At 38.5% G+C, this 27,127-nt stretch overlaps 1 protein-coding gene across 5 annotated transcripts; it reads right to left on the bottom strand.

Moving 5' to 3' along the window:
* LARP1B (La ribonucleoprotein 1B) lies at positions 1-27,127 on the bottom strand. 5 transcript variants are annotated; one of them, XM_061360418.1, is made up of 19 exons: positions 26,741-27,127; positions 19,348-19,409; positions 18,221-18,283; positions 17,203-17,371; positions 15,630-15,776; positions 13,051-13,206; positions 12,674-12,836; positions 9,290-9,434; positions 8,906-9,080; positions 7,952-8,124; positions 7,107-7,475; positions 6,060-6,174; positions 4,978-5,189; positions 4,551-4,657; positions 3,899-4,059; positions 3,442-3,586; positions 2,144-2,253; positions 1,802-1,929; positions 1-1,013 (listed from the first exon to the last, which is right to left on the bottom strand). In XM_061360418.1, the coding sequence occupies exons 1-19, from the start codon at positions 27,003-27,005 to the stop codon at positions 780-782; spliced, it is 3,099 nt and encodes a 1,032-aa protein (XP_061216402.1). In that variant the 5' UTR covers positions 27,006-27,127; the 3' UTR covers positions 1-779. The 5 variants fall into 5 exon arrangements, with proteins under 5 accessions (XP_061216402.1, XP_061216389.1, XP_061216394.1 ...); XM_061360405.1 differs by having other exon boundaries at positions 13,063-13,206; positions 26,741-27,041; XM_061360410.1 differs by lacking the exon at positions 26,741-27,127 and adding an exon at positions 25,068-25,220.

Genomic DNA, 27,127 nt, shown 5'->3' with positions numbered 1-27,127 from the left:
TAATGTGAATACTTCGCTGTTTTAACAACCTGCACAAACTGTAGATACTGTTTGTTAATTAAAGACCCTACAAAATCACCAGATCCATTTTTCCCTGTATTTTTCTGCTGCCTGAGTTATTAAGAATCAGCACTGAAGGAAATACCTGCAGAACTATCCCAGTTATGTCCATTCAAACTCCATACTCATTAAAATACTGTGGAGACCCTGAAAAAAATAGAAACTGTGTCTCTAAATAGAATCCAGAAATACAGTTTCAGACTTAGCTGCATATTCTCAAGTGTACTTTTGCACAAAAGCATACATTTAATAGTTAAAGAGCAAACCAATCATGTAGATCCTTCCTTTGCATTTAAGATTCTATGTATAACATAATCTTTTGCTTTGGTAAAATACAAATAATGGGAAAATCTGGGTAAAGAAAGCAAGTAAATACCATGGGTGTATCATACCTTTTTTAAGAAATATGAGCTGAAATGTAAGGCATCCCCAAAGTATTTTTTGCATATGCAAGGAATGCAGTTCTTTGTAAACAAAAGCTTGAAGAAAGCAATACTGAAGCTAAAGAATCTTCCCCAGGATCCTTCCAATGATCCCAAAAGCAAGAGCAACTCTCCTAGGGTAAATGTTTTAGAACTAAATCCTGTGAAAAAGTGAATCCAATCCTCTGTCTTCCCATAACGTTTTTAATCACTTATTAGATTGGCTTGCCTTGAAGATCTCCAAATTGAGAGAGTGATGTAAAAGTTGATTCTCAAGCATTCTAGCTTGTCTTCAGTCTATTTTTCCGGTACATCACTTTCTATAGATTTCGTGGCTGCACTGTTACAGCCTATGGATGCTGGCACAGTATTCCCAACTGTAATGTTTCCTGGTGCCTGGATCTGACAAGCAGCTGTTGGTTTAGTGGCCAGAAGTGGCCTAGAAGAATTAGACTGGTGTTTCCGACGACCTGAATCCTCATCTGTTGTGGCAACTGGTCTCTTTCGGCCAGATTCTTCACTAATAGGAGGCTGAAAATAAACATTGAAAACCTGTTAAAGGTTTTTCTGTAGGACCAGGTATTTACCTTTTCACATACTCAAGGGATCAAAAAGAAAGAGCATTCCATAATTAGGCCCTTTTTAGGCCTAGTAATCTTAGTTATTTGCAACTCACTGATGATATTCTAAAGCTTTCCTGGCCATTTAGCTAGAAGTGCTAAGGACTTTTGACAGTCTTAGAGCATCATTTAATTGTCCACCCCTCAAATATTGCCACAAATGGAAAATGGAGGGTTTGAGAGGATAATGGTAATGTAGTGTACCATAAGCCAGTCAGGAAAAGCATGGCAACACTGTGCTCTGTAATCGCACAGCTTAAGTGTTCAGCAGTCAACAGGGAAAGATGCAGTGTATCTGGCATGTGAAGTCTCAGCAAAGACCATGACTGCCACCAGTCATTCAGATATGATAGTGGAGTATGAATTCATTTACCACATTCTTAAAGGGTACAGGGGTCATGTCTTACTAGATGACTGATAACCTGTATTTGCTATTTATTTACACAATGAAAACACATCAACACATTTTACATTTCAGCCACCACATCTTAGCACTGGACTTTGGCTCAAAAAAAAAAGAATATTTAGATGTAAAAGTGTATGTTTAATTTGAATTTATTTTTTTAATCATGCTGTTCCTAGTAATTGACAGGATTTGTAAAGGTGCCTTTTTGTGCAATGACACACTGTTCTCAGTTGACCTTGCACTAGAACTACCTCTACACCAAGTATTTATTGAAAAGAAGTATTGAAACTTACATCCACTCGGAAGTCCTCCAGTCTCTTAAATTTACTAAGGTATTCTTGCAGTTTGGGGTCAACAGCTGGAGTCTTGTGCTGAGAGTATTTTAGATAAGCCCAAAATTTTTCCAGTCCATATAGCTGACCTAATAATGGAAAAAGGTAATTTTACCAATTTACAAAGGTCAGATTTAGTTAAAAACTTAATTATTCACTGGTAACTATATGCTTAAGAGAACTGAAAAGGAACATGAACGAAAGCTGCTCCTGAATTGGTTAACAGGTCAGTGTCAAGGAACTGGGGTTATCTCCCATCTAAAGCCTCCCCAGTGTGAGCTGTGACAGGCCTGTGATAATTACCAGCTTCATAGTCTTTCTTTGTTTCTTCTTGGAAATCCCGGAATATTTCTTGCCTGAATTTCTTCTCTAGGCCATAGCTGTAAAATCTAAACAAGCATTCCAATCCATACCTGCAACAGAACAGAGAGGTACGAAAATCTTGCACATGTGCTCCTCATTCCTCAGAAGGATGACAGTTTTCAGTCCTTCCTTGTATTTAAGGTAAATGGCACAATCTCATTTTACCCTTCTCATGAAAAACACTTCCTTATGATTGATTTTTATTAACTTACTCTTCTGAAACATCTTCACAAATAAACAAAACTGACTTCAGAAAATCAAGGTTATCCCCGTGTTTCAACTTACACACGTACGAATTGGAGACAAATGCTTTCACATCTTTGGTATGTCTGGGTGCATAAACAGTTTCAACAAAACCAACCACTGTGGGTCAGACCAGAAGCCAGCCTTAACCTACCATCAATGCAAAAACCTAGCGTGCAGGGCAGGACTCCGTGTTCTTTAAGTACCCACACAATGCAGAGCCAGGGTTTCTGCCTCAGGTTTGGTAACACATGGTCACCAGTGCTGCCTTGGGCCTCTAGGTAACTGGCACCTCCTCCTGTTCTGCACCACCTTAGTCCCCTTAAGAGCCTTCTGAAGTTTCTCATGTTAAACGTATCCTCAGATAATCACAGAGCTTCAAGAAAGCTCAGAGCAGAGACACAAGATGTTATTAAAGCCACCTTTGCACCCAAGGGACTATCAGTCTGCAGGCTCAAACAACACAACCAACCTCCGGGATTTCCATAGCCAGAACTTAGCATTCAAAACACTAGGCTACCTTGTCTCTGTAGCTAAGAGAGGTGAGGAGAACTGAGTGAAAGATCAGGAGCTGAAGGAAAGATCAAAGAGGTGAAGGGACAGCGGTCATTTCAACTGGTACTCTGGTAAGCAAGAAGTAATTTGAACAAGTTGAATGAAGTTAAAAATGTCTTCACCTATGGAAGGGATAATCTTAGGAGTATTAGGCAGTATAGAGCTGACTTGTCACGGTCAACAAACTGCAGGACTTTGTAGCATTCAGGACCAATTACAAGTCAGGAAATGATGCACATTTAGCTAATTATCTGCAAAGCACAAATACATACAAACAGGTTTTGGCATTAAAAGAACTTACACAGGCTGCTGCTTTAAAGATTTACAAAGAGACAAAGCCAATACTAAAAATGATCAATTCAGATACATGTAAACTTCTCAGTCATTAAAAGGAATGGTAAGACCTCAACAGTGTGTAACTTCCAGGAAGGAGCAAATACCTGTAGTGTTCTTCTGCATCATCCAGAGCAAGTTGCCGGAATTCTTCATACATTTTCTTGTTAAAGTGGTCTCTCAGAAAAAAGGACCAGAAACGAAAAAGTGTGTTCATTTCCTGGGACTGGCCAATTCCCAACCGTTTCCTCTCTGGAAGAAAAAAAGGGAAGTTAAAAAAAACCCAAACCCTACTTTTAATTCTTCAGCAGAATAAGTGCTTTTCCAGTCGCAATAAACACGTAAGATCTTCCAGTAACTTGTTTAAATTTCAGTGTATTTTTTTTGTCAGGGTGTGTAAAGTTAAATGGAAAGCAGAGGTCATAAAATAGAAGCATCAAATGAATTTTGCTTTCTTTTCCCAAGAATAATGAAGTTTGAGGAACAATGTGGAGAAAACTGGCATCAGAAGACACCTGGTAAACTCCACCTAAAATTTTAGGAAGTGCATTTAGCAGAGCTTACCCATTAGACACCTTCGATGGTATTTGTGGTACACGTGTTGAGTAAAGCCATTTTCTTTTAACAGTTCATGAGAAGGATGTTGAAATTTTGGAAGAGAATTTGGGGTACACCCATAACTCCCTGCTAGTGGAGTTCCTTCTGAAGGTGAAGTATTGAAACTCCTGAAGGAAAGAAAAAAACCCACCACCAAAACATAAATGTATTTCTGTCCTTTAAACAGAATGCTGCTCTACAAAAATCATTTTTCAACCATTCTGTCAGAATAATACAGTCACCACTACAATGCACACATAGGGTCCAGTCATCTGCTTTTGGGGGTAGCTCAACCAAAGTCAAATTCTGTGCTAGTATGTCAAAACAACCCCAGGCAGTTTCAGATGATGATGACTGAACAGTGCTGTAATGCCCGAGTTTAAAGCACAATTTAAACGCAAAATCACTGCTACTATATCGTGAATCAACAAACGTTGTGAACATAGTCAGCCTAGCTAGCTTACTTCTGGAAAGCCTTGTATTCGAGGTTTTGTCTTTCTTCATTGCTCTTTCCTTGCTTTCACTGTATTTGTCCTTTCTTACAGCCTGTTCCTCCATTAGCAGTGGGAAATAATGACATGGCAAACTAATTTTCTAAGACAAAATTAAAAGAAATTACCCCACAGAGGGAGTTCTTGGCCTGTGGTCTCTGGAGTCCATCACCCAGCCAACATGGGATTCTAACGGAGGGTTTGTACTGTGCCGTGTTTTTCTTTTTCTTGGAGTCTAAGAAAGTAAATCAAGAAATTTATTTTCCTATTTTGATCTCATTCATTCCATTCCTCTTAACGCAAATTTCTGAAAATTTTATATTGTATTCTAACACATTAGAAAGTCACAACACTCCAGTTTCATAACCTAAAGGACTTTTAAGAAGCATTACAGACAAAATGTGGAAACCATTTTATAGAAATAAAAGAGAATTAATATGGTAAATATTTTGAAGATAATAAAAAAAAGTATATGCTTGTTAAATTGTGGAGACAGAAATGAATTTTATAGGGTTTTTTTCTGGTTTAAAAAATATATTACATCTTTCCATTTACCTTTACATCAATGGATCCTGTTTCTTTAACAACAGGGTAGAACCTAGGTGTTTTGTTGGGATCCTGCAGCCTCGGAGTGCGAGGTGTTCGTGGGGTGAAGCCAGGGTGAACTCGGGAGGAATCTGGAACTGCAGTTGGCAGTGACTGAGCTACTGCTGCTTTTGGAGGTACTTCAAAACTTAACGAATTACAAGTCAGCTCCTCTGCTAAACCTATATGCAGGAAGGAGAAAAAACTTGTTTTCAAGAGAGACTTTGGATTTCCAAGCCTAAGCTCCCCTAATACCTAGGATCTTAAAGGCCCTTCCTTTCCAGTTCAAGGAAACTACATCATCCCCATCGACTTAACAAAAGCACTTGGGGCAGAAAGCAGTACAAACTGCTCAGAATTATGAAAAAATGTTTCAAGCATGTCTTTGCTAGTAAATTTAAACCCACTTCTTTGTTACCTGCTTGTTCTCATGCACCTACACTAGGAAAGTAATGGAAAATAAATGTTGGTGAAAATGTAACCATGTTCTTGCTTTTTTGCAAGGTGGTAGGTTTAGCGAGGTGGTTTTCTTCAGCTACCATAAAGATGCTATTATCCTGTATCCTAGTAAATGTAAATACTGTATCAGAAGTACCTCAAAAGGTAAGATTTGGACATTGTGACTGCCCAGTAAGGTCACAATGCAAGTAGAAAATTCTTCTGATTTCACTCTTTTTTTCCCCCCTACAAAAAATATCCCAATTTCTAGAAAAGTTTTCACAACATCACTAGCTATTACTTTACACATTGTAAATGCCACGTTAAACACAAGGCATCTGCTGTTGGTATATTCTGACAACAGAACACTGCCTTTTGATGCTCATATATATCATGATAAGTGTTGGTACCTGATTCTTCTAATTCAATGAAAATCTTGCTACTGATGAACGGCTGACAATTTGAAAGGAAAAAAAAAAACAAACCAAAACACCATGAAAGTCCCACAGACTACTGACTGAGCCAAAATTAAAACATTACACAGGCAGGAGTCAACACACCTACAGGATTGTTCTTTATCCCAGAAATTCTGAACACAAACACGTATTACTTACCTTTCTGTAACGCTGGAGGAGCTTCCTGGCTTGGATCAGCAATTGGTTCTGGTGCAAGACTATCACATTCTTCTTTACTAATGAGATTTAGCTTCTTAAAGTTCTCAATCTCTTGCTGAATAAAAGAAAGCAGATTGTAAATGCAAAGCATGATAATGGATATCGTCCAGAGAGAAACAGGTGAATTTCGTACAAGAGAAAATAAGCAAGCCATAATTGACACACAACTACCCACACACAGCCAGTACAGATTATTTTTTTTTTAAGGGAGATGGAAGGAGTCTCTAGCACACATTGTAAAAGTTGCCACGAGCACAGTATAAAAAAAAAAAATAAAAAAAAAAAGCAGCTCAGGCTACATTGGCTGAAAGCAGTAGTTATGACAACAAACGGGCAAACAGAGGCAAGTGAGGTCATCAACATGCAAATTTCCATGGACAGATAAGAAATCGAAATGCTGAGATCCTGCCCCTCGCCAAGCCTAAACTCATCTTTTTCTGCAATAAGCATGCCAAGGAAGGTCCTAGCAACGTAGATGAGCAGAACAGGCCCCGCTCACTTTCTCAGGCTACATCTAAATAAAAGCCAGTATTTGTAATTAATGTATTCAGCTATAATAAAATAAGGTGTGCAATCTGAAGTTCCATTTGCTCACAGAGCTATCATTTCAACAACCTACAGAGCAAACAAAAATACAGTATAGTATAAAATTATAGTATAAATATACAGTATAAAACTACCTTAAAATGAGGTATTACTTTCCTCACTTATTAACTCATCAGAAAAACATGCCCTCCTCTTTCCCTCTGGGAGCGGTTTGCAAATGTTACAAAACTAACAATTCATAGAAAAAAACAACACTGGAAAGCTTAAGCCACCTCCAAAATGTTAAAAATAGTTCTAAAAAATTATTAATTCAATGGTTTTGGTTGTATCTGTGATCAGAAAAACTTGCTGGTTATGCTTTCGACTGTAGCAGATGGCCAAAATTAATTCTGGAACTGTTTGGACAAATATGGTTTTCAGGTTGAAAACAAAGACAGTTACCTTCATCATGGCGTCATTTTCACTCTGTCCCATCCACAAATCCTGCTCATAATAGTATAAGCCATCATTAATAACTTTAGCAAGTCCTGATGTAATTTTTGCATGGCATACATGGTTGCCAGTATGATCTCCAGGATGTTTTCTCATATATGGTGGTGTCTGTGTTACAATCAAAATCTTGTTGATGTCCTGATCATCAATTTCATAATCGGAATCACTGTCTGACCAATCAGTAAATTTATTCTTCTGATGTTGAATTTGTTCCATCTCTTCATCAAACAAAAAATCAAGTTCTTCTTGTTCTTGTTCCTCTGAAGGTGGGGGTGGCTGCTGTTGATGTGATGGTTGATCAGGCATAGGAATATTTTCCTAGGTTGGAAAAAGTGATGCATTTTGTATTTGAATTGGATGGGGATTATCCAAATGAGAGATAAACAGAACATGCTAGAATATCTTCAGTAAATTGCATGGGAATTAGAAACAATACAGACACTTCCAGATGTTTATTAAGTAAATTACAGATCTAAATAATTCTGCCATAAACTTTTAGAACAATTATCAACGCACATTACATTTTTCAATTATCAACAGGTACAACAGTCCCTCAGCAGGAAAAAAAAAACCCACCAAAATACAAACAGTATTTCATTTTAGTGAGCTCTGGATCAGGATTCTAAATGCACTTCGTTATTCTAGTCTGGCAGAATGAGAAGTACACACACAAACTGTATTGCATTATCAAGCATAATTTAAGTTGTGAAAAATCTTGTTCTATGGTATAATCTGAAAGTTGACAGGTTTTGTATTTGTTCATTTAAACATGACTTAAAGGTTTTTGATCTTACCTTTAGTTTGACGGTGGATGCATGATGCCTCTTCTTCACTTCTATCCAAGGTTCAGAGTCCAAATCAGGCAAACTTGTAGACAATCCTTTAGACATTGGCTGAAAATTACTAATTTCAGTGTTTTCCTTTGGACTCATTAGGCTTCCCATTCTTGGAGAATTTGGTGCAGACTCTAGCAGTGGAATACAGTAGTTCAGTTCCTGTTGTGGGTTGGTTTGATTTTATTGTGTTTGTGGGGTTGTTTCACTAGTCTTTTAACTGCAGCCACCATTTTTCTACACCTCTGGTTAAATGTAACACTAATCAGCAGAATTAATTTTCATTCTTAGAAGATAGCTTCACTCAACACTTTCAGAAAATATCAATTCTAACAACTTATTTATATGGAAAGTTTCCAACAGTCTAAGAGAAATTATGTTTTACCCAGAAAACAAAAAGAAGGAACATCATCAGAGACGTCTTCCCCACACCATCCACTAGCTTTATGGATGGGCACCTAACTCAGTCTTCCTTCTTCCCATTTAATACCAGCCGATATTTTAGTAAAATATTCCTTGCCAAGGCTAGTTGGCGAACAAAGCAGTCTCATTATTAGTGTGAATGAGATCCCAATCCAAAATAAGGCTGCACCAAGTAAAGAGTTAACTTCCATCTGCTACCAAAATGAAGCAGATTTTATAACTAACTTAAGCTTACTAGTACTACTGCTCCTAAGGGACTTAGTCCACCCTACTACATTCTGGAGAATGGTCACAGCCATAAGAGACAGCTTCATCTACTTCACAACAGCCACGCCAGCCATGTGACTTGGCAACTGGAAGGCTGACAGGCATACCAACTGAATCTACCATTACCAAACGTACAACTTGTATTATGAAATCAGTATTGAGGCAAACTTCCTAACTTACATACAGATCCCTAAGCTTATGTTTCCAAAAAAATAAATCCTTTACCAGTATGTGAGCCAAAATTTTGGCCTGGTATGAATTCTGGACAATTGATGAGCTGAGAAAAGTCAGTTGGTTGCAGACTGCATGGAGGAGGACCTGGAATTGGCCACTTTTCTGGATCAACCCTTTTTCTCAGCATCTGATCCACAGTTTCAACTTCTGCACTGTCCTTTATGGCCTGTGCAACAAGCATATAATAATTATAAAAACTTCAAATATCCAACACCATTCAAAGAAGAAAAAGCCTACAAGCTTTGCCACTTAGAGCCTCTTCATAAAATCCTTGTAATTGAAAACAAAAATCTTTAACTTCACATCACTGACTGTAAATGGCAGTCCAAAATTAACCAAGCAACTTTCTACATACATACTTCTGAATTATTTTACCTCTAAAATGAGTGCAGCATTTGTAGTCAGAGCTTGCATCCGCCGGAAGCTAGCAATCAATGAAACAGGTAGAAATCCTTGTTGGTCCATCTTTCTCCTCAGAAAGAAGTCTCTTTCCAAATTTTCTGTGCTGAAATAATACTCACTGTGGAAAAAAAACATGCAAATATGAGTCTATTATAGATTAAAGAAAATCCTAAAATAGCAACTTAAAGGTTCCTTGTTAAAACCTTCCATTAAAAACAGAGCATACTTGTCATCAACAAAATCATTCTTTCCAAAGATGTGCCATTACAAGAAAGACTAACAGAACAGTATGTGTGCGTGACACATGAAGACAGACTTATGAACCAGTACAGTACACAAGGGTATAAATAAAAGCCTGGTTACATCTGCATGTATGAATTGCATAAGTAAAAACTACACTCAGTTTTCTTCTTACCCATCTCCTCCCTTAATACTTACATGGACAGAAGGAAATAAGAGTCTCTTAGCCTCCATATACATGAAGGATAACTACTGCTTACAGTCAGGGAATAAGCTACTTCCCACAGAGCAGTACCAGTGCACCTTCATCCTCAACTGTACCTTTTCCCAGTTTCTAGTACCTTAGAAGCTTGAAGTATCCTATCTGAGTATTGAGCCACATATATGTACTCTGAATCATTACTTCAAGCATGCTTTTGGGAAGATGAGGAAAAAAATAGTAATGTTGTATTTGACATAAAACGGTACCAAAAGGCACAACAGCTCATGGTGAAATGTTAAGTCCAAAAGAAGAAATGTTTAGTAGATAAAGAGGAACAAGGGCCATTTCAGGAATCTGACAATACCACAGAACAAGAAACATGAGGGACAAAGAAAGAGCAGAAAGACAAAACTTCTTAAACAATGAAACTGCTCTATGAAATGATGAGGGTGTCAAGACCTTTTATGCTTAGTGAAGAGAAAAAGGAATTCAAATCACGATCTCTTACACAGAGAACAGGAAAGAGAAAGCATCCTATGAAAAAATAGGGAAAAAACACCCCAATTTAATCATGACAACTAAAATCTAAGCCTTTCACAGAGTTTACGCATATACCGCGATTTTGCATGTTACATCCAAGGAATACTCCTCACCAGGTTTAGGAAAATGTAGGCAGTGAAATATTTAATGGAGAGCAATTAAAATTCTATGACAAAAATAGAGGTAGTACAAAAATAAGAGGGCATTAAAATGCTGAGGAAAAATAAACAAACACAACCACATGCAAATGTAAATAATTCATATTTCAGCAAAGCATAAACTGCTAAGTGTCTCCACTGAAGTTGGGATCAAGGCCAAAGTTACCAAGAGGAGAGGGACTCTGATGCCGTCAGTGATGCAAGCAGAAGCTTGATACCATTTCTTTCTCTATTTTTTGGTAGCTAAAGAAATTCAAAGCAAAAGCTCTGCATATGAAACACTCAGCTCCAAAACAGAATTAATAAAGTCTCAAAGTTGGACAAGACATACAACAAATGAAAACATTGCCATTAAAACAGATCAAACACAGAAAAGAATAAGGCTTTCAGAGAATTAAGCTCTTACTCAGAGCTAAGTAAACTGATCAGTGAAGCAACGGTGCACAAAGAGAAGGTTTCTTTCAAGAACATTCTGTTTACTGTTCCAAACTACTAAATTCCTTTTCCCTTCCCAGTCTAGAAGATAAGCAAGCACAAAAGCCATATACCAACATTTTACTAATGTTACCTTTACATTCATACAGTAAAGGTAAAATCTTGTAACGATTCACCTAGTTAAAAATTCCACAAGCGGAAATGGACAATGACTGAACTTGACTCAAACTGCCTCACTTGATGTCCATCACTCTAGAAAAAGGAATGTGAAAGACCATTAATGAAAAATGAAGACAACGCACAAGTTCACTCTAAGTAGAGGGACAAATCTAAAAACACACATCCCCTCCAGCTTTGCTTTTCTTTTTCCTCAGTCTCCCTTCTTTGGCATAGTCACTTTAGTATTATATAACTAAATTATGAAAGACAGACAAAACCATCCCCATTTAGAAGCTAATAATAATAAATAACAGGTAATTGATGAATAAAGTCTCTTTTCCACCATCTTTAATGTGGTAAGAGAAGCTCAAGAATCATCCTCTCTGTCATGGAAAGCAAACTCCATAATCAAACAGCCTTAGGAGTTCATATCAGACAACCAATGGCTCTGGATAGCCAGCCATGCCAAGCCTTCTACTGACACCTGCCAACCTCTTGCTTGCTGCTAAAATAAAATACAAATATAACCAGAAGTCAGATGTGACCAATGCTGTAACTGACATTTTTCTCAGTAGAGGGGGACATCATCATGTCCTACCTTAGAAGGTCTGGATTCTACACTGCATGCCCAGAAATCTGGCCAACAGTGGAGTGTCTGTGCTCCTCCCCCACTTGTCTGAGGACAGTGCAGGCCGATTATCCTGACATGGGGTTACATGTCCACTGTCAGGTCTCATAGGGGCCTGGCAGCAAAAGTAACAAAAAAGATTGCAATAGAAGTTTTGAAGTTGATAGCCACATGTCAGATACTTTCTGCCCTTAAAGAGGCTTTTTTCTTCCTTTTTGCGTCAACTGTAACAAAAGAAGCAAGAATAAAATAAGCAAGTTGCTTTATGGAACACAAGGGCAATCAAAAACCACCACAAAGGCATCACAGAGAAATGCTGTTGCAAGCATAGAAGATGAAGTATCTGCCAGTGGTGGAAACTGTCTCTTTAAAATGAACTAGTGGTTTCCAGGCCCTTTTTGACTTGTCTCCTCGTGATAATCAGTCTTCCAGATGGTTTCTCATTGCCTAATAGTGTACACGAGAAAGTAAACAATTCAGATTATTGAAAAATCAAGTATCATTGCAAAACCACTCTCTTTCAGTTAAATGCTTCAGGTGAAACACTCCAAAGCCATAAAACTAACAAGACTTCTCAAAGTGAAATTGAGAGCAAATAAGGGAAACATCTAGCTACACCACCCAAGAACAGCTTTATAGGCAAACAGACCAACAGTACTCAAAAGCACAAGCTCAGAGACATCCATATCTCAGTTACATGACAACATAGCAAGAGGGCTAAGTACCATAAATAAAGCAGGTATATGAGATAGAACCAGACTACAGCACAAGATGCAGAGCAGCTTCCTTAAAGTTCCTCCCCATCACTCAAGTTCTTCCTCCCCACTAGTGAATGAATTCAAACTGACACTGGTAATGGTTAAATAAAAAAGGTAAATTGAAATGCCTTAATCTCCATCTTTATACGAATAACAGTGATTAAATGCTATTTGAAATGAGCTATTTTATCTTAACTAGGTCTCTGAAAATGCTTGTACATTAAGCAGTCTACTTACATTTGATGCTTTATATATTCTTTGAGAAGTGCTTCATCCACAGAATACATCTGCGCTCCTGCTCCATAGTAATACATCACAGTAGCATTAAGCTCAGGATGAAATACTTGGTCAATCCCTTCATCATACAGTTGTTGATAACCAACAGAATATTCAAAGTTCACTTCAAAATAAAGGAGAACATAAAAAAAGAAAAAATATTAAGTTTAGCACACAAATATTTTAAGGCATGATAAGCACTGCTGCTGGCTTTCAGCATCTGACTTTAAAATACTCAAGCTAATTAAGTTACAGGATATGTTTTCTGAGACAACTCTTACTTCATATGCAAACAATAACATTATAAGCACAGGTTAAAGTTTTTACTATGTATTTACTTCTTTCCATACTTCTGGGGTTTCCTCTGCCTCGTCCTCTTCCCCTGCCTCTGCCTCTTCCTCTGCCTCTGGAGAAGCCTCGAACACTGCCACCTTCACTTCTCACACTGCATACTTCATCATGATCATCTTTTTTTTCTCTATCACGGCGCCAATCTTTAAGATAAAAAAAGCATAATACTTGCAATCATAATTAAATATCTCAGTGCTCAGAAGTTCCCTGCAACACAGAGTTCTCAGCTTCATCCCCAGCAATCCACTGACTCAGACATGCTGGCTGAAGCAGAAGGTCAGATCTGAAGCTGCAAGGGTGAAACAGCAAGGCTTGCCCAGCCATGCGTGAAGGTGAGTCAGGCAGAAGCTGTTAGCAATAAAGAAGAGTAAATTGGCTTGACTGGCAGTCAATCCCAAATGCTTCTGAAGCAACTGAACGCTGGTGCCAGCTCAGGGCTCACAATACCTATGATCAGCTTGGGACATGAAGGAATGATCATGCAATTCTCCTTCCAGTATGACAGTCCTCTCCTGTGAACAACTTCCACTGCCTCAAGAGAGTTAGGAATGGCTGCTAGCTCTTGATAATCCTGCTGAGGGTGGAATTTCCATAGTATTGGGTCTCTGGAGATCCTTTTGGTTCCCAGAAGCAACCATCTACTGCGCCCCTGACTCTACTCATTTAACAGCAATCATTTATTCTCTGTTGATTGTGCCCCAAACTGAACTTGTAAGTTAAGGACCCCTTTATGATAACACATGCAAACCTAAGGTGACTTTGTCAGAATATATGTAAGTTTTTTTTATATAAATATGTGGTCTGCACATCGCAAAAGAGAGCAAGAGAGAAGCAGCAGAAGAAAGAAAAGCAAGCAGGTCCAAAGCAGACCCCAGGGACCTTGGCTCCACTCACCACAATACTTAAGGACAGGTGTAATTTTCACTTTACTCATGAGAGAAAATGAAGCCCTCTCTTACACCATTTCTTTCTCTTAACACTCTCAGACTTCCATCTTCAGTCACCCACCGTTGCTTAAAGTTTCTTTACAATGCAATTGGATAGTCTTCCAGATGCCGGGGGTCCTCTTTGTCAGAGGAATGCCTGGGGATACATCCTCTACTTGATCAAATTGAGAGCTACTAAATTTAGCAAAGGACTGACTAAAGATATGATTTCTCTGATCATATTAGAAATCTTGTTTTACTAGCAATTAATTTTAATGAACCCTACAAAACACGTATGCTTGTACATTGCAATTCCTGTACTTTCTGTGAAATAAGACTTTGAATTTATGAATGTCATAATCTGTGTGTCTTCCTCTGGGATTTTGGACCTCAGTCTCTGCAGTTACTACCCTCACCTTTAGAGATCCCAAATGCATGGGCATTACTTGAACTGTTTCCCCAGATCAGTTTCATTTTTGCACTCTGAGAGTACATGTGGCTTAGACACAGCCAAAAGTCCTATATATAACACATTCATAAACTAGTGTTGTATCCACACCTGAAACAAAGTTTTTATTTAAACAGCCAGTGTTCCTGAAGAGTAAGAGATAATTTTATGTTTTCTAACACTGAAACTGGTCTTGAATCACTAGATCCTTGAGGCAGAGTTCATGCTATAAGTTCCTGGTCATTTGACCATCCTGAGGAATAACTGCTGAAGAAAGAGATACACTAGCAAAATTCATCCCCATACCTCTGTACATCCCTCAGACAGCCAGATCAAACCCTCACATCCACGTTCCTGAAACAACTTCATAAGCAAATCCTACCTCAGTAGCATCTGGCACTTATTATAATGAGTAAACATTAAAATTGTTAATATATATTGAGATTTTAAAACTTAAATGCAAATACATAAACCTAAGAGATACACTCAGTCTAAGATTTCTGCTGTCTGACAAGCTGTATTCAGCACACCTGAGGACCAGAAGCAGTACCAGCTGTGGTGCATTTCTTCCTCTGTTATGCTAGAGCAACTTTTTGCATGCCCATGCTGAGAAATAGGTCAGGGAACTGGTCCAACTTAAAGGAAAAAACAACATCAGTAGAATTGCCAAAGCAGAGTTCAAAGTGTAGGTCCACAAGCAATTGCTCTGGTAACAACAAGCTGCAGGAATAGCAGTAGAGCAGGACAGAACAGCCACCTTATGAGACTATTTCCGACTTTCCATATCATAAAGCTGTGGCCCAAGGCTCTATAAGGAGCTATGAAAAGAAAAATATATGCTGCTCTGATTTTGCCTCTGCACCAATACACATTGCAAAGGTAGGCTGTTTCCAAATTCAGTTACTCAGCAGAGTCAGTGACTGAGACGTTACAATTCTGACCAACTTGAAGAGGTTCCAAAAATATCTGGCAGTCAGCTCTTAAACAACAAACTTTCCAATTTAAAATTTGTTAAGCCATAGAAATACCATTTATTTCTGTTTTGCAGGTTATTAGCAAATATAAACACTAAGTCTTACTTAGTATTGGCAAAGCCAAGTTTCAACATAAACTGCCAATTTAACACTTACTCACATGGTATTATACTTCATTTGGCACAAATAGAAAGACCCAGAGATTGAAAAGCACTTACTTCTTGTCTCACTCCTCCAGTTGTCATGAGTTGGTATTGACTTGTTTGTTTCCAGCAGGAATCCTGAGCTCGTTCGAGAGCCTGGTCTTTCTTGACTTGCTGACCTTACATTGTCCAAGTGAAGTGGCACCCATTTCTGCTTGTTACCTTGAAAAGTTAATATATTACTTGTAATTCTAGTACTACCTGAGGTTTTAGCTCCTGAAATGATTCTGTGGAATTTCCCTTGTAGAACTAGTAACAGTTAATTTCAAAGTTAAAAAACTGGGAGAAGCTTAACACTGAAATTTTAAGATACTATGAATTATGACATTTTAAGATATAAGATGAATGACTAAATAGTAAATGCAGTAAATAGGAATTCCTCAAACTGAAAGGTAACCTTACCTAAGCTTTAAATATATGAAATAAAGGTGAGCTTTTTATTTAATAAATTTTTAGAGGTAAGTTCATTACCAAGAATTTCTAGCTACAGAACTGTTAAATACATACAGTAAATTCATGACTATATAATTTCACAACTTGCATATGAAACTTAAAGGTAAGAAATAATATATCAAGCACTAAAATAAAAATAAAAAAATATTTCAATCACAAGGAATTAAAAAGATCCTAAGAATCTAGCTGTGGTACTGTATTTTACCTTGAGATACTCAGATGGAATTCTTTCATGTGCATCAACAGTTATTAGCAAAGCTTTATTTTGTCATAGGGTGGCCTAAAATCTCCACTAACCATTTATTTAGTGATGATATTTGCTGTTCTATATTTAACTGGTATAGTAGGCTTCATACCTTTGTAGCCAATAAATATATGCAAATACATAAAATAGGGGTGAAAATGTGGGGAAAGGAAAAAAAAAATTGCACCTATGAAGTAGAAAAAAATTAAAAGCAATCAAGAATATGTTTTTAAATATATACATAGGAAGATTAACAAATCTAAATAGCAAAGGTCTTTAGCATCTGAAGAAATACCAGGAAGAAAGCAAGAAACAAAAGCAGCTGATGGCAGCAATATCTTAAAACTCTCTCAGCTTTTTCTCCAGCCTACTGCAGTCTACTGACCAAATGAGATATAGGTTTGCTTTCTATCTCAAATGTAACAGATCAGATCAAAAGGAAATTAATAACCTGTTTAATTTTTTACATGATCACTTCAAGGTGTAAGCTAATAGTAAAAAACAAAAATGTGTTAGTATATATAGGTAGTTATATATAGTTATTACATACATATATATGAAATTAAATTAACATAGTGCTATCTATTTAGGTTAATAAAGATATGGGACATAGCAATGGTTTGTACACCCATACTAGAATTTTCCATAAATCATCAGAGTTCCATGGACCTTCACTAGGACACAAGTTGCTTTTCGCACAGAATCCCCATTTGACTAAGCAGAACAGTCCAAAAAGAAAGGAAGCCTGTTTAAAGCTTCCTAGCAGAAAGCAATATATCCTATTATCACCTAGAAAATTCAAAACAGAAAACGCTTCCTTAAGTCATTCAACTGGAACTAATGTAACTATCGATGTTGACTTACTACATTATACATAGCCCCCAAACTGACCTTTTTTCCTTTGGTTATTAGTCTGAGCTTCATCTTTGCTAGTTTTATCTCCTGGACCATTTGGCTTTGCCTCCTGCTTGTCCTTGATTCCATTATCGCTTTTTTGATCAGATTTATCCTCCTTTTCTCTTCTATTTGTTGGCTTCTTACTGTGACTTACAGTCTTGCACTGCAAGAGATGCTGGTAATTATTTCTGACAGTACAGCTGCTGACAGCAAAAGGTCTAAATTTCCTTTACCTATTAGAATTCCTTTATTATTACCTGTTCTCAACCTCTTCAGTAGGCTGAGTTTTAAGATCTGTTGTTTTGTAAAGTCTTATTTTAAATAGCTCTATTTTCCACTCACTTGGCAAGAATATAAGAATAATTTTTAGACTAAGAAAGTTTTTGGTTTTTAACTGTTGATGTAGAATTGCGGAGTGCACAACAATCATGTTTCAGTACCTCAAAAATGAAGTTTATCATGTAGGAAAGAAAGAAAGATTACTCACCAGTACCTACTATTCAGACTGATTATCTTTAAAAGACTTTGCTTACAGAATACCCAGTGGTAAATCAGAAAATTCCATGATGCTCTACAATCTAAACAGCATGCCAAATGCTCATGTAAATTATAAGGAGCCACAGGTCTTGGCTCTGACAATTCTGTTCCACTAAATCAGAGCACGAACCAAAGATCTGAGGATGTGGAGGTGTATGATTACAGACTTATTTTTTTCCATATTAGAATATTGCATTTAGTGGGAACTGTGTGCCTTAGAGTAGAGCTAGCATCCTGCAGATCATTACTTCCTGGAAATCCCACAGAATAACAGGTTTCAAAGAAGGCAAAGTGAAACTTCAATACATGCTGGGGGATGAAGGGATTGAGAGAAGCCCTGTGGAAAAGGGCTTCATGAAAAGCTGACATGAGCTGACAACGTGTGCTTGAAGACCAGAAAGCTAACCATACGCTGGGCTGCATCAGAAGCAGCATGACCAGCAGGTCAAGGGGGGTGATAACAAAGGATACTTACTTCATTGTTTGCTATTTCACTTGGTGTTGGCCAGTTTGTGATATCATCATGATATACCTCAGCCTGCAAAGATGACAAACAGTTTATACTACATCCTAGATTTAGACCTTTTTAATATGGGGAAGGGAATATGTCAGTCATGACTCAGATGGCCAGATTACCCTCTTGAGGAGATTTGTTACAAGTAGCAATTTTTAAAAACTGAGAAATAAAACAGAAAATAAACACACAACTTTTGAAAACAGAACATGATCAACTGTAAAAACAACTATTCATCACAGTTACATCCAAATCAAGGTCCAATACATCCTGCCTTGTAATTAGCATAACTGCCTAAAGAAAGCCTTCATGAGGAACATCTTAGGTAACATAACATAGGAAGCAAGCAAAATTTTCTACATTTTATTATAAAACAAATTAAGAGGGCTTATGACTTCAGTGAAGGTAGAACAGTTGTCAAATTAAATGTTGTTTTACACATAGCTTCCTATGTGAGTTAAAGATATCTATTGCTTAAAAATCTTTTTGCTTCTGGAAGACTTTTGAGCACAGGTATTATTCAAACTAAAAATGAGTGGCTGTACAAAATTTTAGAAACTTAACTTTCCAATACAAGGATTAAGCCTCTCCTGTTGTTATAACAGCACATAAAGAGCACAAATCACATAATATGCAAAAAAGGATTTCCAAAACCAAACCAGCATCACTTGTGCTCAAGTGCTGTTGGTTCTTTGCAGCCCCTTCACATTTTTATACAATCCCATTGCTTTTTTGAACAAAACCACCTTTTCTTATCCTTTATACACACACCACTTAAGCACTCCTTCTAACTTTAAAATTTCCCTTCTTTTTTCACTTTCCTCTTCAAAATTAACCATTACCAAGGCAGAACATAGCACTTCTGGATTTAACTTCAAAATACCTCATTATCTTTTTATTTTAGCACTATCAACTATTTACCATACTGAATATTTACAGCTAGAAATACCCCTTTGAAAGCCTTTCATTTTCTTACTACAATCAGCTGAGCCAAAAGCCAGTTCAGATTAATAGGTCAGATTAACTGGCACTTCTAACACAACTGATGCAGTAACTCATAGATGAATGGCCTTCTGGCAAATACAAACCTTGCTGAATTTCCTTGTCCTGGATTTCGCTGCTTTTGTAACTTTAGTGGAATTATGCAGTTCTGTAAAGGAAGAAAAATATTTTCAGGTGAAGAATTACATGTTAAAAGAGTAAGGAAGGTTTACTAAGTCATTATGCAAGCATGAAAAACCCCAAGAAGCAAGTACATAATCACAAATTCCTAGTCATTTCCTTTTATAAGAGATTACTCAAATGCCACTTCAAATTCAGCCATATTGTTGCAATCAATCCAAAGCAATGGAAAAATAGATATAAGGAAAGGTGAAAAGAGAAAATTACTATAAAACCTACATTAAGGCTAATAAATTGTAATGCCCAAATTCCACACTGGATACATTTATGCTAAATATGAGTGTTTGCAATGAAGCTGACACTCATACATTTTCAGAACCATCTTGAGTCAAGACGAAAATTTTATAGTAATGATTCCATCTGATCTCCTGAGCACGAGTCCATTATACTTCCACCAGTAATATCTGCTAGAAATTAATGTAATGCTTGGAAATAACTCTCTCTCTCTAATATATGGCAACATTATTGGGCCTAATTATCTAAGATCAATAATCTGAATAAAAGAAAACACTGAACAAAAAGAAGTCTATTTAAAATTTACTATGTATTTTAATACGGGTACAATTGCCCTTCCACAAAACAAAACAAACCAAACACTGGTATTAAGCAATTTGCTTGGAGATAAAAATTGAGAGAGAGAAAACCGCTTCTCCTGTTAAGCCCTTGCTCTGTTCTCCCAATGCCAAAGCGTATTCTCCTATGGAGAAATGGTCACAACCTTTCCTTGAAAATTCTTATTCAGTATTTTACTGCAACACAAGCAGAAAACATTGAATGTGACTGAAATCACTAGTGGATTATTATTATTATTATTATTATTATTATTATTATTATTATTATTCTTTCATACAGGGATAACATCACCTCCTAAACCCTTATCTCTTTCACATCCAGTGACTAATCTTCCTTATCGCAGCTTCACACTGGGAACCCCACCCTCCCACCCTAGTGACTCTGAAAACCCTCTCTCTGCTTCCTGGAATATACTGTCAACATTCGAAGCATAAATTTCTGCACACTTCATAGTCCAATGTAAATTAGATCAATTTTACTATTTACAACTTGCACATCACACAACATGTGAATTCAGCCAATCCTGATCGGCCTTTGACCTTCACCACACCATTTACCAGCAGGGCTTTTTCCTCTCATACAGATCTGCTTTTTAAAACTAAGACAAAACACCTTCCCCAAACTGCCTCTTGTTATTCAGCTTCAACTGCATTTAGTCTGAGAGCTTTCAGAAACACACAGTGATGGTGTTAGTTAATATAATTTTCACTTGTCATTCAACAGCAAACTAATTGCCCTTTACAAAACAAGACAAACAGTTGTAGAGGTGGAGTCGTAAACAAATTTGTAATTTTCTCTAACAAAGCTGCCAATTATGTGAGCAGGTAAACTGACTGGCCATAGCATTTGTCCTGCAGCAGTCTGTAAATACACCTCTCTAGCTGTTCAATTACATTACTGAAGCCCTTTTTCCATCTCACAGCACTTTTACTTAAATTGCTGCTAAAGGACGCTCTGCCAGAGCTACTCTGTGTGTCACGAGGATATAGCAAGGGATTCAAAAATAAGAGACTCAATGTTATTGTACTATCTTAGTCATGGGATATTATTCCAGGTGGCAGGAGAGGCTGAGTCGAGTAGAATGAGACCCAACTCGTTTTAAGGAATCTCTCTTATCTGTATCCAGTAATCCAAGACTTGGAAGATGCATTTGCACACTAAATGAAAAGAAAATTAATATTAGGCAACACACCACCTAGTTGATGATGTCCTTTCTGAACTTAAAAGGCCTGAGATCTTGCAACATGTCATACTCACCTACCCCAAAAGAACTCCACAGGGTTTCTTGTCTTCCCAAAAGAGCCATGCTCAAAACCAAATTTAACTGATCTTTTCTGGGGCTAGTCATGTGGGAGCTGGATTTTAGTATGAAGCATGAAAGGGAAAATAAAAAGAAGGGTGGGAGAGTAAAAGAACAGAACATCAGATCCCTTAAAATTTTACCCAGAGCACATCTATTATGTTCTTATGAAGTGGCCTAACACCACTGTTCAGGCAAAATGCACTTTAGAGTGCGTTTAGATAAAAGCTTTATGCTCTACATTACTCTGGTGTTTGGTTTCAACACCACATAAAAGTGCTGAATACCCAGAAATGACATCTCTAGTACCTTGCCCCTGCAGAACCCACCAAGCCCTTGCGAATAAACTGTTTCATTTGCTGTCAATACCAACCTAGCTGCATTAAATTTCTTTATTCAGTAGTAGGCTACAAGGTAACCTCTTTAGTAACTGCATGTCATGTTGATAAAAGAATTCAGTTACCCTCAATAACTTTACTTGGTGGGTTTCAGCTGAGTTTTGAGGTGGCAGGGGAAAAAAGCAAAATCAAGGATGAGGAAATTTAATAGCCCATTATAATCTTTCAACCGCTGAAGTCCATCCAGTAAAGACACAATCCACGTGAAAACAGAAATTAGCTCTCAAAGGCACTTTTATTATGGTTCTTCCAAGTCTCTTTAATACGCCACATCCTAACAAGGGATTTTCTGCAGAAAGACATGGATTTGCAAGCATGCCAAGTGCAGTACATCAAGATACATGGGATGACAATTCTGAAAATTGAAAGACAAATTTTGGATCCACCAAAACAGCAGCCATTCTCAGGGACAACAGCAACAGAGAAGGAAAAGCAGCCTGGATGGTGCGCAAAGATAAAGTTTGCACATAGAGATGTATCACCAGAGCAATTACTGATCACAAGACAAACTGAGTTTACAGCAGTAATATTAGTAGTATTTCAGAATGGATGAAGTTCTGCAAATAAACAGGCAGCAAGTTTTTTTCTGATAGAAGGGGAAGGATGATATTGCCAATTTCTTTTGAAAGCAGAGTCTATTAATAAAAAGGTGGAACACACTCCCATTTTGATGCAAATGTGGTTTATGTTGTAAGGATTGCTAAGAAGTGTTCAAGTTTAATCTTTAATTGGACTCTACGTGTATTTCCTTCAGTGAAGGGAACTTCACAGAAATACCAGAAGTGCTTCTTGAGGCAATTGAAAACACCCAGCATAACAGCTCTTCAAAACTTCAGTGGAACCTGTTTGTTGAACTTGTACAACATTTTCCTTTCAACGCTCAATTTGAAATTTCATTGTATAATTCATTTTTAAACAAGCTATATAAAATGTTTCAACAAATAAATGTGAAAAATCTTACAAGTGTGACAAAACAATTCCTTGAAGCATATAATAATTTGAATCTAGAGCATGGATTTAGGTCCAAGACTATTTACATTGAAAACCAGTCAGTTTTTCAACAAAACACGCAATGGGGGGGGGGGGGGGGGATAGCCCCAACACAACTGATTCATCATTATACGATTTATTTTCCTTTTGTTTTTCCTAGCTGCTCCTCAGAAACCTGCAACACCTGTGACTGTTTCTACAAAAGCTTTCATGGTCTAAAGGGAGCACGTCCTCAAATACAGCAAGCCAGTACTGTGTCCAAGACTCAAGGCAGCAGGATGGATTTCTCTCTAAAAAAGGTCTCCAGTTCAGAAACAACCCAACCAACTCCACACTAAATTACATGTGCTGTTATATACAACCAAAATACACACAGCGCATTACTAAAGGCAATGGTTTTAATCCCTTCAGGCCTGGGGGTAATTGTCAATGTTGTACCCTTCAATAATTCTTAAGGTAATTTTTAAAAGCTGCTATTAAAACACTCAGCGAGTTCAGAAGAACTAACTTTAGACACACCAAAAAAAAAAAAAAATCATAATCAGATCATTTACCAATTTACTAATCAAAAGCTTGCTATTAAGCAAGCATTTACTATACTGTACTTTTACAACCTGTTTTGCTAACAGACTAAAGCAAGTTAATTTATACCATTGCACTACAGTGAATTGGTTCTGCTATCAAAATATCAATCAGGTAAAAAGCATTCTTTGATACCCAGAAATAAATGCAATGAAAAGAGACAAACTGAGCACAATGTAAGAGGCTGAAGCATATAGCTCACTAACTACATCAATCAAGCACACCAGGAAGCAAATCTGCTTCAACCACTTCAGCAACACACGCATTTTGCTTCATTGAGTACTTTCATGAACTTCAAGAACAATTTTTGGCTAATTATCTAATGAATCATTGGAGACCCACATCACCTACACAAATCACATGAAAGCTAAAGAACTTGGCATTCAGATTACCTTTCACAGCCTTACAAAAAGGGCAGCACTTCAGGGTTCATCAAACAAATAGGTAGGAGAGTTCATAATAAAATTAATTCAACATCTCTATCCTGAGGAAACTGTTTATCTGGAAGAAGGGTAAACTAGCCTCTCCTGCGATAGGCCCAGCTCTGAGGGGCAGTGGAAGAAAAACAAGGCTCAGAGGAAAGACAAGGAATACAGGGCTAACACCAGGTTGGTCCGCAGCTTCCATACAGACGCATCTTGTTGGCTCAATTAAAAAAAAAAAAAAGCTTATCTTGTTACCTTGTAAAAAATTTATCTACAAGATTCTACAGGACTTATTCCTTGCAACTGTTCCTCTCTTATTCACAGAGCTTCAACTTGAAAAACTGAAGGCTTCCTGCAACATATTAGCTGGGAGATACAGGGGAAGGAAGACACACTGGCAGAAGTACCTTTTATAATTTGAAAGGCCTGTGCTGAAGTGAACTCCCTGTGCTCACAAACACTGGGAATAGACAGAAGCCTATTAATTTCAGTAGCAATTTTACACTGCTGTGAGCCTTTCTCCACAAGTTAAATGCAGATTAGGATGTATAATTAGATTAGGATGTAGCTGTATAATTCTGAAATTATTCTGCTTAAAATGAAAGCTTAATAAAAGGCTTAGCCAGGAACACTGAACTGCGGTAACAAGCAGAACATTAAAAATTCAAATATGTATACATTAAGTGTTGGGTTTACTATAACACGATTAAAACGTACTAACATATCCAAAACAAAAATACAACTGGTTATAGTAACAATGCTTTAACTGGATTCTTTCAACAAGAATTTGAAGCCCTTCACATTACTTTTTTTCCCTCTAGCATCAGGTGACATTGACAGTTCCTTCTCTTGGCAAGAGCCAGGTTTGCCTCTATTATAAACTAAAGCCACACTAAATTGAAAGTCGAAAAATGACAGACTGGGATCAATTTTCTCAAGTGTATAGCTATCACTGAACGTACCATATATGCACGTCTCAGGAAACTTTCAACAAATTAAGCCAGGATCAACAAGTTGAACAGGATTCAGTCACTACTTTGATGTGAGATTCTTTTACATTTTATTACCCTCTTTAAGGATAGTTTTACATTCTGTCCTAGTAGTATTTCTGCTCATCTGCTTATTATTTCACATGAGTAATTTCCATACTATTACATTCATATGGGCCTACTGTGACTTATTTTGCTTTGCCAACATGCAATTAGTTGCTTCAAAATACATCTCTCATTGCAGGTGGAGACACATGGCAATTCCTTCCTTCAAACAGCCAGGAAGGATCAGCTGCTTTGTCTTTTACAAGGGAAAGAGCAGTGGCTCCTTCACAGTGGTTTTGGTGATGGCCAAACCAAAACACACACCCCAATATGTGCTCTTCACCGATGCCATTACCAGCAACAGTGAATCCCATATTTGCTCAATTACACACCTGCTACTGGAAAAGATATTTTAGTACAACTACTCAGTTTAGTATTAATTTGATAAATAGTAAACACAACTTCTAAGCACAAAAAAACACAAACCACCAAACTGTGAGTTGTCTGAAATCATCAAATTAAGCACGTAATGTGCGTAGCATGTTAACTCAAGTGCCTCCTCTCTCCTCCTTCTTTCCACAACTATTTTTGTGTACTATCTTAAGTGGAAAAGTAAACTTTACAGAAGGTAAAGCACAAGAAGGTGCTAATGCAACAAAAGAGGCTTTCCCAATGCTTCTGATGTACCATTATTATTTCTGCCACAGCAAGGCAAATGAGTGACAAGTTCTCTTTCATGCACGGACAAGACCACAAGCTGCTGCCCAGCAAGCCGGATTGTAGAAGCTATGCATAAATAGGCATTTATGAGTGCGTCAGTACACACAAACAAAACAGCTGAGATGATAAAGATGGCTATGTCTGTTGCCAAAAGATTTGATCTTCAGCTAAGTAGAGATTTTGTGGTCTGGAGAACTCCTCTGCTGCATGACCTGTACACTTGAAACCATAAATTATATATTTCTCTTTGTGAAGGAAGTACATATTTAATTCAAGGATAAAAGTGACTGTGAGATCACCAAAAAGTTTGTTAGGTGCCTTCAGAAGAAAGTGCTGAGACTGAAATTCTTGGGAAACACAGGTGGAAATACGTATTGTGAGGTCAGCGGTTCGCTTCCAGCCAAGAACAATACTTCAAGAAGCTGCTAACTTCTAGGAACTCTGTGCTAGCCTAAGTATAATGCCTTGCAATTTCAGGTCAGGTTTTCAGTGATCAACTTCGTAAAGCCATCTGCCTGTTTATTTGCTACAAAGCCTCTAAAGTTGTTTTATCTTACACATAGTGATGAAAGGCCAGAAAATTACACCACAGTTACTCTCAATCTCTTTTCACATAAACAGTTTAGATACTGACAGTAAGCAAACTGACTGCTTTTGTTAACATTTAAAGCCTCCACAGTCCAAATGTTCTGGAAAGCAAAACCAACTAACGGCTCGTACAGAGGGCCTTACTATATAATTAGGCAGAAAAGACGTGCGGTAAAGCAAACGGGGTTTAGCAATATCTCTAGAGAAAAAGTGAGACTGGAAACCTACCAGCCCCGTTTGCTGCTACCAGAGCCCGGCGCCATGCACGGCTCGTCGGAGGTCACCCATTCCCGTCCCCACCAACGTCCCCAAGCTGGGGGTGACCGTTCTCAACCCCAGTGAGTTCGCAGGAGCACAGCAGCTCCCGAGCCCTAACAGAGCCCCGTGTCCCCCCGCGGGCCAGGCAAAGGCGGCGCCCGGACCCACCTCCCATCGCTCGCTTCCCTCCTCTGCCCATGTATGTTAAAAGCCCAAGCTCCCGGCCCGTACCGCCGGCCGATCCTCGCCGGGCCCCGCTGTGCCCGCCCGAGTAGCGGGGAGAAACACGCGCGTCTCATTTCTGGAAATACCCCACGAAACGAAAACTAAATAAAACCCAAAACCAGAGAGCCGCCACCACACGCCGGCCTGCACCCGGCCCGTCGCCGCCGCCGCCACCACCATGCCGGTCCCCGTCCCGGCCCCCACACCTGGGTCCTGTGAGACGAGCTGTACGTCCGCCACGGGCGGTGAGGGGCTGTTCCCCGCGGCTCTGCGCCTCGTCCACGGGTTCTCCTTGGGCGGCGGGGCTTCCACCGCCGGCCGCTGCCGGCCGCCCTCCTCGGCGGCCTCCTCCCCTTGAGGCGAGCTGGGCTCCGGCCGCTGGGGCTGCTCCGACTCCCGGGGCCGGCAGCTCGCCGGGCCGCCTTCCTCAGCACCGCCAACGGGCGCCGCCGACACCTGCGCCGCGGACATGCCCTGCCGCCCGCCGCGAGGGGCCGCCAGCCGGGGCGGCCGCGGGGAAGCCGAGGCGAGGGGCCCGCCTCCTCCCCTCGCCGCCGCCCCGCCCCGCCAGCCGGGACTCCGGGAGATCGCCT

Source organism: Neopsephotus bourkii, unplaced genomic scaffold (assembly GCF_033783945.1).
Source record: "Neopsephotus bourkii isolate Nb327-2 ecotype Australia unplaced genomic scaffold, CSIRO-AGI_Nbou_v1 NB_107, whole genome shotgun sequence".
NCBI classification, from domain to species: Eukaryota; Metazoa; Chordata; class Aves; order Psittaciformes; family Psittacidae; genus Neopsephotus; species Neopsephotus bourkii.
The sequence above is the reverse complement of the archived record's forward strand: the minus strand, read 5'-3'. Positions and strand labels throughout refer to the sequence as shown.